The following is a 12,842-nucleotide window of genomic DNA, read 5'->3' on the forward strand; positions in this document are numbered from 1 at the left end:
TTGCAGTTGTGATATCGCAGCGAAGTTGCATTCCCAACTGTCGCCGGAGTCTCCCCATTTCATAGTGATACAAATCAATCGGATGTTTTCTCACTTGACCCTGCGCTCGCTCACTCGAGGCCTCAACTTTGCTCAGTTTGCTGCTGAAAGCTGGTGAAGAAATAGACTTTACTCCACTTGGTGCGAGTCCTTCATCTTTATTCACATTATTGACCTCCAGATCTAAAGATAAGGTCATTTTGCCAAATATCCCAGAAAATCAACATTTTTTCCAGCCTTGTGTTGGCAGGTACGGAGTTGACCTTTGACCTTTTGGATATAAAATGTCATCACATTATTATTTTATTTTATCTACAAGGCATTTGTAGGAAATTTCAATTAGTGTTCTGGCCAATAAATGTGTATTGTGAGGTCACAGTGACCTTTGGCCTTTGACCACCACTTTCTAATCAGCTGATTCTTGAGTCCAAGCGGACGTTTGTGCCAAATCGGAAGAAACTCCCTCCGGGGAGATGCTGCGTTCACAAGAACAAGACAAATGGAAAGTTGCCAGTGCTGATTCATGTATAGAAATAAAACATTTTTTAAGTGACAAGATAACTTTTACAATTTCCGCCCTCTGAGTCGGAATCAAATTGTGAGGGTCCACAGAGATTCTCGACTCTAAAAGACACACGCGCAAAACATAACACACTCCACATACACACAAATACAAACCAACGCATTGACACACACATACGTAAAGAGGCTACTAGTCCCAGGGCAAAGATCCTGACTCCCAGGCTGATTTGTCTCCAAACCATCTGTCACCATCTGAGCCTCCACAGGCACTTCCTCTTTTGTACACCTCAACACGCACACTTTCACTGGAACCTGTCCCACACTACAGCAGACTCTGTGCATGTGTGTGTTGGTGTTTGAATATACACTGTGTCTATTTTGGGTTTCCTAAGCGCATGTTAGCGCTCTGCGGCAGCGTGACGTATTCATGTGTTTTCCAAACGCTGAATTAATTTTGCATCCCTTAGATTGTAATTTTTGTAGCATAAATTGGTGTTGAGATGCAGAGCATCGACTCACGCACGAGTATGCAAATACATTTCATACATAATTTAAAATGCGACATGAAATAGGACACAAGTTCCTTCTGATAAACAAGTTGAGGGAGGGGCGACGCTCGCGGCTCCACTTGCCACTACAGGGAAGAGGTGGAGCTCGGGATTGAATTAAAAAGGTCAAATGTTGCACAGGCGAGAGATCAAAACCTGATTGCACATTTTTGTGCACACGCTTTCCCCCCGGTGTTCATGAATGCAGCTTTAATTGGTTTGAGTGACAGAAAAAATGCACGAAGCGAGGCAAAATTTGCTCCTGCGTCCTCATCAATAGCGTCTCGGCTCTGTTATCCTTCCCCTCTTTTGTCCCGGCCCGCTTTGTTGTGCGCCGTTCAATTCTGTCCCATTTGCATTCACTTGTTCTCTCCAGACCTTGTTCCTTCAGATGATTTAATTGGCTCAAAAAACTGTTTTCACAGACATGGATTTCACCTTCCAGTCCCTGTAGATGTATTCACAGAGTGGTAAACAACTTAAGGCTAAAGAAAACACTGTTTTTTTTTATCTTTTGCTGAGAAGTTTGTAAAATCTCTCATTCAGATCACATTTAAAGCTGCAGCATGTTATATATATATAAATATATATATATATAGCTCTGATGATGAATGAATCTCATCCTAGTTCTGTTACTTAACTCATTAAAAATGCTGCTCTTACCTGGCAAAAAACTGACGCTTTCTTTCAGCCAATCAAAGTGCTCTGGATGAGCCATAGCGAGACAGTCCAGGACAATCAGAGCCCTCCTCAGATGTTGCGCTCTTTGATGTCAAATTACAGCCCTGATAAATCCATTATGCACCTCAATTTTCTCTCAACAAAACATGAAACGGCGAGTCCCCTGCTCCACACATGATTGCTGAATTATAAGCCAATGATTCCCTGGAGGAGCGACACTTCAGTGAAGATATCGAATTGACAAATCAGGTCAGATCCGGGACCCTCTGCAGCCCCCAGCGAGCTGCTACTACTACTACTGCTGCTGCCGGCCTGCTGCTGCTGTGACTGTCCCTGCCTGCACGCTCTGATAACTCCCGATGTGAGACGTACAGGGCACAAAAAAGTGCCTACGCCAGCAGCCTGGACCAAGGCACGGCCAGACAGCTTAAGCCCGGACCCATCCCATTTCACTTTCATTGTTTGTCTAACTGGCTTTGACCGGCCGCGTCCCAAACTGAGCACCCTCTGACCTTCACTGTCTTCCTCCCGCTTTTCCGTCTGTCAACAGTGCCACAAAAAAAAAAACAACAGAGAGCATAAGTGTCCTCTGTGTTCCCACAATCCACAGGATGGTGTTTGTGTCCCGCCTGCCCCGTCAGAAACACACACATACAGACACACACAGACACAAAAACCGTCTCCCACCAACGGCAGCATGTGTGGATATCAACTTTGGTGTCAAGTGCTGCACCACCAGGCGCCCTATCACTGCTCTTTCACAGAGAGGGAGACAGATAGTGCGACGGAGGAGATAAGATGGAAGAAAGAGAAGCAAACAGCTGGTCCAGTCAGCGGCTGTGACAGAGTCTGGCCGTTTGCCGAAGCTAAGGGGACATTCGGCGGTGGCAGCCGGGGACGGGGCCCTGCGCTGAGGGCAAACACACACTCACGCAAGCAGCGCTAAGGCTGTTAGGATTACATTAGACGAATTTCCCCTCATAGAGAGAGAAGAGTGGTGAGTAGAGGGCGCATGAAATGACATGGTGCACCTCTGCATCACACACTGTGTCATTCATCGGCTCATATTGTACAAAATGCAAACAAAAGCACACACACAGGACAGAAGGTTTAACCTCCAGTCTGCAGGTTCTGGCTGTTCAGTGTTTTAAAATCTGCAAACATGAGCTGTAACAGGAAGTAATACATGTTGCATGAGAAACTCAAGGGTAGTAATGAACTCCCTCTGTCACATCCAAACACTTTACTGTGCAATATGCCAACATTTTTTTACTTAATTAAACTAACATCATCAAAAGAATGTGAAGCAATCAGAGTTTTGAAGTTATATCAGAGACATCCATGTATTGTGTCGCAGAGATATAAGCATGCTAACCAGCTAGCCCTGGCCCATCCTTTTTCATCATACCGCTCCAAGCTCCCAGTCTGGATCGCTAGCTGCACAGCTAACTGAGCTAACTAGCTAACGGCAGCTAAAATTAGCAGCAGTTAGTGCTTATTCTGGTGATATGCAGTACGAATTCAAGTAGTACACTCTGGATGTGGCAGTACATGGATGAGGAAAGTCTGAAGAAAAGCTGGATGTTTTCGTAGAGCTCAGACCAAACAGCTTCAGTGTTTTCATAACATTCATGGTCGAGCTACTGGCAGCACATTATGTTGCTCATGACAGAGCGTCTGCCGTAGTTTAGTGAAGACATGACATGAATATTGCAGGATATCTGAAGAATTCCCCCGAACAGGGACAGACCTTTGCTTTGTTTCAGTTCACTGTGTCGTGCTCTTTTTACTGTGTGGATTACATTCCTTGACAACGTGTCGTGGCATCCTAACACAGAAGTCACAGGTTGGATGGATGGGTTTTACAGAGCACAGGAGCATGACGATGCTACAGGTTTATGTTCTTCTTCAACACTTGGTTGAGGCAAGAGAAAATAGTGGTTTCAGTTAGACATTGAAAAATAAGTGCATCCTGTCTCTTGTTCCAAGTCAGTATAAATATTTAACCAAGACTATAACTTTTCTCTTACCTTAACCAAGTGCTTTGAGCTACTACATGTGTATGAATTCAATTCTTAGGCATACAGGGTCATAGATCATCAGTTTCAAATCAAAAAGCAATAAATATTGATAATACACACCAGATTCTGGGTTAAATGTCATGTCATTAACAAACATACAGCACAATGAGCCAGACTTCGCTGAAAGAATCATTCAGCAGAACTCAGTACTAGTAACTACAATATTTAAAACTACAACTAACAATTATTTTCGTTCTCAAGTGATCTGGTGGTTATTTTCTTGACTAATCCCTTGGTGTAAGGGAAACATAAGGAAAGAAGTGAGAAATACTACAATCCAAAACCAAAAAATATTCAGTTTTCAGTCGTGTAAAACAAAGGAAATGACCTTGAACCATTGTATGTTTGGCATCTATCCTTGATAACTAACTTAAACTGACAATAGAAAACTTTTTTCCCCTTAACTAATCATTCTGTGGTCAATATTGATCTCTGAATTTTTCTCGGAAAAACAGAGGTCGAATTACAGCACAAAGGAAGCTCATCTATAACAGCGCAACCAAAACAGGAAGAGGCATCGTTGTCCCCGGTCACTATCCCCAGGTAACGGTGGAACAACTGTGGAAACTCTACACTGCAAAAGAAAATGAACCGCGCTGATGGAGGACGTAAAGAAGGCAAGAGAGAGAGTGAACAGACGGGCATTCACTCAATGGAGAGCGCTGGTGTTGCGTCAAAGTCCGATCCCCCCACTGATATGTGTTCCCCCTTAGGAACAGTCAGGCTGCTTGCAGTAGCCATGTTGCCAACACTGTCTTTGCGACCGTAGCGGCAACAGTAAACATTAAAAGATTCATCGATCATCACAATATATATGTTTAATATATATTATGACGAAGCAATTAATCGACTGATCACTGCAGCTCTAAAACAAATCTTAATGCGTCTCTGGAGGTTGGCGGTGGTTCATGGAGTTTCGATATCAGCCCACTTGCCCACAAAGCTGCTTTAGCATTATGGGAAGAGAGAGAGAGAGTGTTTGATGGTTAAAAGACTTGAGCAACAGACACACCCCTCCACAAGTACTACTGGATATAAATACACATGCCACCTTCAAGGGTCTTATACAGGCAGTCAGTCCTGCTCTCTCTCTCTCTCTCTCTGCCAAACACAAATACACATGCAGAGGGTAATACAAGTGGAGAGCTGCAGGGACAGCTGCAGACTAAATAGAGAGAGAGACAAGCAGAATTATGGCAGTTGAGGCTGATTTGGCTACGCCGAGCACCCCGCTCTTTAAAAGCATTGATACAGCAGCCTGCACATGGCTAATAGGCTGCAATAACAACTGTCAAAGAGACGCTTTCTTCTGAGATAAACGATAATGTGGTGGTGATGATTCCTGTGACGTGTTTTAGTGCATATTCTTTAGCGTGTAACGTTCAGCAAACTGTCAGATAAATGTGTGAAAGGCAGGATATCCAGTTCAGACGCCGTCTTCGAGTCCCTCACTGATCTCTCGCTATCGCGTGAAAGGATCAGCTGAAGTTGTTGCTATCTCCTCATGTGCTAACATAATGGATGAATATAGCGGGGAAGGGCGACTCTGGGAGGTACTGAGAGATCAGGAGAGTTATCTAAATGAGATCTCTGCCGTCCTGAGGACAGAGGAGCGTGTGTCGCTGTCTGAGAAAGAGCTCGTGCACATGTGTGCAGCTGTGTGTCCCGGCTTTAAAAGACCATAGCAAACTAAAACTTAAGTCTCTGAAAAATTTCTCGATGAGCTTTATGTGGATCTGAGATGAAACATCACGGGAGGATTCACAGTGTTTTTATATTTCTGCCTTGTGAAGAAGAGGTCAGTGCTTTTACACTGGAGAGACCAGGATTTTGTCAAATGGGAAATGGCTGACCAATGTCGTCCCATCCATCTTCCACCACTTATCCTGGTTCTAGTCTTCTGATGGACACTTTAGTTAGATTAGCCCACTACATTAGCCCAGACATCCTTTTCCCCCTGGCCACATCCTCCAGCTCCTCCCGAGGCCTTCCCCCGGCTATATGGTATGTGTTATCCCTCCAGCGTCTTCTGGGTCTGCTTCCAGTTAGCAGCGCCTGAAATACTATCACCGGCTTCCCCGTCTCATTTCAACAGGAAGGAGGAGCACTTTCACTCACAAGCTCCGAGCACAGACACCATCGCATTTGAGCTGCTCGTATACACAATTAAGTTCATGACCGTAGGCAACGATTTGGACTATAGATGTTAGTCCTCACATTCACAATGCAAATCCACTTAAACTAGTATATAAACATCAGGTTTTCAATTCCTGCTTCAGTGTCAATCATCATACAAATGAAAAATGTCCATTTAATTCTTTACTGGAAGTTTAACTGCGCAATTGAATGCACTCAAAAATTAATTCAGTGGACAGCACGGGTCAGGTTTAAACAGGGGTTATCAAAGTTATCACACTTGCTCAGACAAAATCTAGGCTATATTTGTTTAATTTGGAAAAATGGCATCATAAAAAAGTATGCCAAGCTATTAGCAGTTTCTGACAATTATCACAAGATCACTCTGATATTGAAAAAAAATAGTCCTGGACTGGACCTGTGGACGTTTATTTGCAACGGACGTTGGAGAGACTATTGAAGATAACTGAATCCTTGGAAACACCAAGTACATGAAATCTGTTTTAGCAAAAGATGACATTACACTGCAACACTTCACTGAAACATAACATAAATAAAGGCATCCATTAGCGAGAGATTACAGTTTTTAATTTTCAATTATTGTATTGTCTCCCTCCTGTTTAGAGGCCAGACTTTGAAAAATGCAGCTGTCCAACACATTGATCCAGAAAGACTTTGCAGGGTTTGACATGTGGAATGAACTCAACGACACAACATGAACAATAACCCAAAACATCAAGACATTTTTTAAATAAAAGTCAATGCAAATAACTGTACACGGTACGTGTGTGCTTTTACACCTGTTGCTGTTCCTTGTGTGTGTTAGTTGTTAGCACACAGCATATGAAATCACACACTGGAGGCCCACCCTGCTGCACGCCTTAGCCGACGAGCAAAGCAGATAAAGCCGCGTCTTTGTGCTGCACGACAGAAACCTTTACGCTGATAAAGAACGAAGGAAAAACCATCTCTCAGTCCTGCTATCAACACTATCAAGCACGTGAAGGGAAGGCTCGGCCATATGGTATTAGTTTCAGTGCCCCAGGGCGAACATCTGTATGCAGACGTCGTCCACATCCAGACTGAAGAGACCAATGTTTCCCTTTTTTATAAACTGAGAGGAGTCTTTTCATAGACTTGCCAGTCCAATTAAAAGCAGTCAGACATAAAGAGGATGACTGGCAACACTGCAGGGCTCTGTGTGACTATTTGTTTATGTTAGCATCTGGATGAGTGTGCGTGTGTGTGCGAGCGCATGTGTGTGTCTATGTGCATTTGTGTGATGGTCAGCTACTGATGCCCACTGAGCCGCAATCTCAGTGCTTATATTTCCATAATGTCTGAACGGTTGAGACGCTGTACAGGCAGATAACTGTGTGATTACAGGAAAATAGCCTCTGCACGGTGAAACAATGCAACTTATTATCATTTCAATTACAGCCTATATCTATTAGTATATCTGCCTGCACTGTACGACTCGTAGTGCTAAAATATTAAGCGCCCTCTATCAGGTTTTATCACTGTTGCTGATTTGCTCTGGTGCACATCGTTATCAAGCATTCAAACGGTGTTAAGAGCAGCACACTACAGCTAGCTTTGCTCCTGAGAGGAGGGAAAGAAAGGTCAAAACCTTCCCAGGCACTCAAACCTCGGGGACGACTTACTGACATATCTCAATGCCTTTTTCTCCAACAGTCCCTCAGATTTAACCCAGAGGTCCTCCGGTCTACCTCGCATTTGATGATTAAAACTGGCCTAGATTTTATTGAAAAGTAGGCCAAATGTTTTTTGCCTTTATGAAAAAAAAAAACTGCAGCTTCTGCAATTTGGATATTGCACTCTGCTATATTGTGATTTCAGTTATATTTCGATTAATTGCGGAGCCCTAAGAACTACCACAGAAGAAGAAGAGATTTCCCCGTCATGATGACGTGTACCATTGGCCTAACTTGTAATCAATAAATAAAGAATAAAGAATAATTAAGTCTATTTTATGTTAATTCAGTGCTATTATTATTTATTTATAGGACAAAATGTAACTATACATAAAGAAAACAGTACATTAATGTAAGCGATGATTATTTTCAATGAGTCGTTAACCATCTGTGACAGACGGTGCTTGAAAAGTGACCCACAGCTTCCAGGTCCTGACCATTAAAAACACTGTACTTCCTGCTGGTGGTTTTTTCGCACTAAAAGCACTCTGTTCTTTGAAAGCCTGTCCCCCCTTTCCACTCCATTATCAACACAAGCATGTTAAACCCTCGACTATATCGTTCATTATTGATAGCTCGGCAAGAAGCCTCCCCTCCTGGTGTTATGGGAAAATGGTTAAGGCAGAGATGTAAAAAGATGAGGTGGGTTAAGGAGTTGTGGGAGCCAGCCAGCCTTTGAATGGGCAGAGCTGCCTGAAAGTGTTTAAGTGTGGGATCGAGGCCTGTTGTTGTGTATGAATGTTCTCCAACTGAAAGCTGCTGGGGCAAGGTGTGCATTAGAGAGGACGACCCAGCATGTTTCCTGCATCTGAGCGTGTGTTTGGATAATAAAGTGTGGATGTGTGTGTTTTATAGTGGTTATAGTATAGCAGTGACCAACTGCACTTAGAAAGCAGGAGTAACGGCTACGATGAGATCAAGAGATTTACATCCCCCTAACTGGGGCTATTGTTGCTACACTTGTCAAGCTATCAGCTCTCGCACTGAGCAAATACTGTTAATGGATGTTTACAGTAGCAACTGAACAACTATAACTTCTAATAATATTCGAAAAAATGACTACTTGATTTCAGACAGTGGTTATTTGACATGTGTTTAACAATGTTATGCTATCACGGATAAAAAAGTTGGACCAGGGCTGCTGAAATGCTAGTGGACAGAGATGCTAATTAGGCTACCCACATCCTGATACAGTAACATTCAGGATAGCTTCCAGGTGGACAGTGGATGTGGGCCTTTTTTAACCCATAACCCAAAAAAATAGCCAGAAGTAAGGCTACAGTAACGAGAACTAGCCTCAGATAGTTAGCCGGGCATGCTAACATGACAAACTCAATGTTTAATCCTTAAATCCATCCTTAAACTTTTGCTAAAGAGTTTTTATTATTCGAAAAGTTAAAACAAAAACCATCAAACCACTTTAAATGCATAGTGTCACTCTTACACGGCTTCATGCCACCACTTCAGCATGTGAGGAAGTCTGAAGCTTGACAGGCCTGCCATGCACACAGTAGCTCTGCCATGATTGGAAAATTGCTATACTGGAAAACTAACGGTTAACTGAAAACACCTCTTCATTTTACAGCCGTTTGACAGCTTTTGAGTCTAAATAAGACCTTTGACACAGCAGCACAGGTTCTACGTGTGAGACTGATATAGCAGGGGTCATGCCTCTGTAAAAGCTGTGGCAAGGCCTTTTGTTTATGAGCTGGATAACTCTGACAGCATATCAATCCCTCACATTTCAGCCAAGGACACGGAGAAAAAAACGCCAGCTTTGACAGATGATGCAGCCTGGGATTTTTCACCGTAACAGCAGAGGACTATCCAGTTTACACCACCGCTCCGAGACACTTCTCGTATGATCATTAATCCTCAGAAAGCCACGCAAACACAGCGAACACAGTGGCCTCGTACCAGAGAGCAAAAGGTCAAGTGACCATGTACTTGACCGTGGACAGAAGAGAAAAGATGAAAGAAACAGGAGGAAAATGTGGCATGTTTCAGCAGGAAGGCATCTGTAAACACATCTGCGTGGTCTACATCCCAGCAGAACTGCAACCATAGCAACGTAAACACATATAACAAGACTGCTGTTCAGCCTCAAATGTCATAAATTGAATGGTTTCATGCTCTCTAAATTAAAAGTAATGTTGGCTGATTGCATTGCTGGTTAATTGCATTGGTAAAACAAGAAACACACACACACACACACAATGCCAGGGGGTTATCTCAACTACGCAGCCCAGTATGACTCACAGCCCCACCATTAGCCCACACATGTGAGAGGAAAGATAAGTCTAACCTACAAACAGAGTAGTGACACTTATAAAACATTGATCAGGCCACCACTACAGCCTGTGGACCAATCAGCTGCCTCCGTTCCCTCTTAATCTCTTCCCCCTGCACTATCCATCCCTCTCTGTACGATGCTTACATCCCACTGCCTCCTCTTCCACCCCACTTGTCTTTAGCTGTAGATGGTGGATGGAGGCTTATACCTGTTGACCTACATTACCGCTGTCTTGACAGGCCTGCACAGAGGAACGTTGCTTCTATCCTATTGAGAGCACAGTCATGTATAGGAGATAGGGCCATCCTTTTACTAGACTGCCGGAGTTCAATCAAGCACATACTGTATGATAGCAAAATCAGCCAGTCATGCTTTTTCTTTCTTAGAAGCACGAAACATCTACAGACAACAAACAGCAGAATTTTCCTTTCTGCTGCCATTTTCAAAGCCCCTCACTCAAGCTAAGAAGTAAGAAATGTCCATGTTAATTACAATTTCGCATGTTAACTGATTATCAAAACAATATAGTCAGCTACAGCCCATCCTCGCCAGGAAGACAATCACATCTCAACTGGAAGGAGGTTATTATGACCCATATTTACGATTCATAGCAGCAGCAAAGGAGGAAGTCAGGAGTATACAGAGGAGGCACAGGAATTATACCCAGGACACCGCTGTTTGTTTCAAGTGCATTACCGAAAGTCAACGGTGAGTTATTTCAACTTACTTAGATAGTTAAGTTACATAACGTAACAGCAGTTATGCACATAATGTAGGTACATTCGTAAACTGAAGTAAGTACATAAGTAATGTTATTATTTTAACCAAAACCCCAATGGTTTCCTTAACCTAACCTAGTACTTTTCTGCCTAAACCTAACCTAGTACTTTTCTGCCTAATCCTAACCAAGTAGTGTTCTGCCTAAACCTAACCTAGTAGTTTTGGTACCCAAACCTAACTAAATAGCGAGCGTACTACAAAGGTCTAGCATGCTTGTCCCTAGTACTCTGCAACCATCATGTTGTTTTGAGGACGGTGATATATGTTGTTATGGGAGTCACTGGCACCTATTCAGTCCTTTAGGTAGGAGGATGTATTGTTAGCAACATGCAAAACGCAATACTACAGTATTTACTTCCCCCCGGCAGATAATATGACGAAGAAAGATACGAAAGAAGAATGGGTGTATAATAAAGTGTAGCCGACTCGGCTCCTGGCAGGTAAGATTAGAGCTGTGGAAGGTGATGGATCCAGAGTGAGAGCTCGGCGGGGTTACAGCAAGGTGGATGTCAGATACAAGAGTCAAATATTAAGCCAGCAAAGAGTCAGGAGTAGCTCATAGAGATCCACCTGATTTTTAATGTTTACACCTCTACACAGGCAGTAAAATCAGACCAGCTATCCAGATTGCCCTCTCACACATTTTATGCCAGTAGCTGCTGCAGGACGCGAAGCTCAGCACCCTAAAAAATGTTGACCTACATCTGATCGGCTTTCGTAAAGAGAGCAACTCTCTCTCGGAACATGTGAAAACGTCCAGGCCATTTATGGACGGAAAGTCGATGCTCATGCTGTGTGGTTTCAGTTTGTTACAAACAATGTTCCCCACAGGCTCCATCTGTTGTCTGACATAACTGTATCAGAATGATATTAGTTCTGCAAGACATTTCTTCAGCGTTGGCACAGAGTAAATACTGTGTACAGATTCAGAGTGCAGGCCTGGAAATATAAGCTACTGTCCACAGAGACTGTCATTTCTACATTACATAGATACAATGAATCAAACATATTGTATATAATTCAGGGGATATGGTGCAAGCAAATATTGAAGAAGTCAGAGAAAAACACTTGCATGACACTCAGTGGCTACAAGTATCAGCTCTATTGATCTAACAAGGAGTAGTTCAATATAGGCAGTGGTACAAAATGATAATACAGTCACTCAGCCCAGATTAACAACCAAGCAGTACTCAATCTGACACATCTGCATCACTCTTCAGTCCCTTTTCATCTATGGAAGGTAACGCTGATGTTTAATTTACTTTTGTCTTTGAAAATATTCCCTTTCATTTCAGTAGCCATGCTTTTCTCTAAAAAGCTTCAGACCGTCGTCTCTGGATTTTTCCGTTAATGCCGTTTCAGTTTGTGTCGGCGCTTTGATGAATTGGCGCAGGTTGACACATTATTGCGTTATATAAAACTGCTTTATAGAAGAGCGGAAATAAAATGTATTTGAATGGAAAGATCAGAACTTTTAAAAAAAGGTAATCATGCACAATGTAATAAACACAGAGATCAATGGTCAGAAACATCATCATTAACCGACCTGGACAGGTCTGTTGCTACAGCAGCTCCGTTCTTCGGCTCAGGGCCTGTTTGCTTTGTGCTACGGAGTTAGCTAGCTGCTGAACAACAAGTTTTGCAGCTGTGTGTTAAAGATGCAGCTCATCTTAGTCATTGCAAAACATATCCAGCTACCTCATGCCTCACTCATATGTAAGAGAAAATTTGGCCACACTTTCTCTGCCATCCTGTGCGACTAGCTCGCTAATAACTTTAGAAATACATCCGCCTAGCCTTGTGGAAGACTCCTTTCATGTGCAATGGGTGCAGGCAGGTACGTAGGTAGACAGCCTGGTTATTATTTCATTGGACGGGCTTATTAGAGGCCTGCTCCTGCAACAGATACTGGACGTTTTGTCTTTTATTTGTCAGAGCATTTGATTTATTGATTGCTTTCCAACCCTAGCATTAAGGTGACTGATGCAGGTCAGTATCGATATCAGTGTGGACAAATCCAGAACCTGCTCCACTGATGGCAAAATGA

At 42.9% G+C, this 12,842-nt stretch overlaps 1 protein-coding gene across 7 annotated transcripts in view; it reads right to left on the reverse strand.

Moving 5' to 3' along the window:
* The window catches only part of pak5 (p21 protein (Cdc42/Rac)-activated kinase 5), a 75,216-nt gene that overhangs the window by 48,794 nt on the left and 13,580 nt on the right, over positions 1-12,842 (reverse strand). The window contains exon 1 of one of the 7 annotated variants that reach the window (XM_084377759.1): positions 1,773-2,254. The exons of 4 other annotated variants lie outside the window; for them this stretch is intronic. In XM_084377759.1, coding sequence (XP_084233885.1) covers positions 1,773-1,827 — 55 coding nt within the window. In that variant the 5' untranslated portion in view covers positions 1,828-2,254. Of the gene's footprint in view, positions 1-1,772; positions 2,255-12,842 lie in introns of those variants that run through there. 2 more of the 7 variants (XM_084377764.1, XM_084377765.1) reach the window with 2 other exon arrangements.

The sequence above is a fragment of the Pagrus pagrus genome (genome assembly GCF_965226575.1).
Source record: "Pagrus pagrus genome assembly, chromosome: 16".
NCBI lineage: Eukaryota > Metazoa > Chordata > Actinopteri > Spariformes > Sparidae > Pagrus > Pagrus pagrus.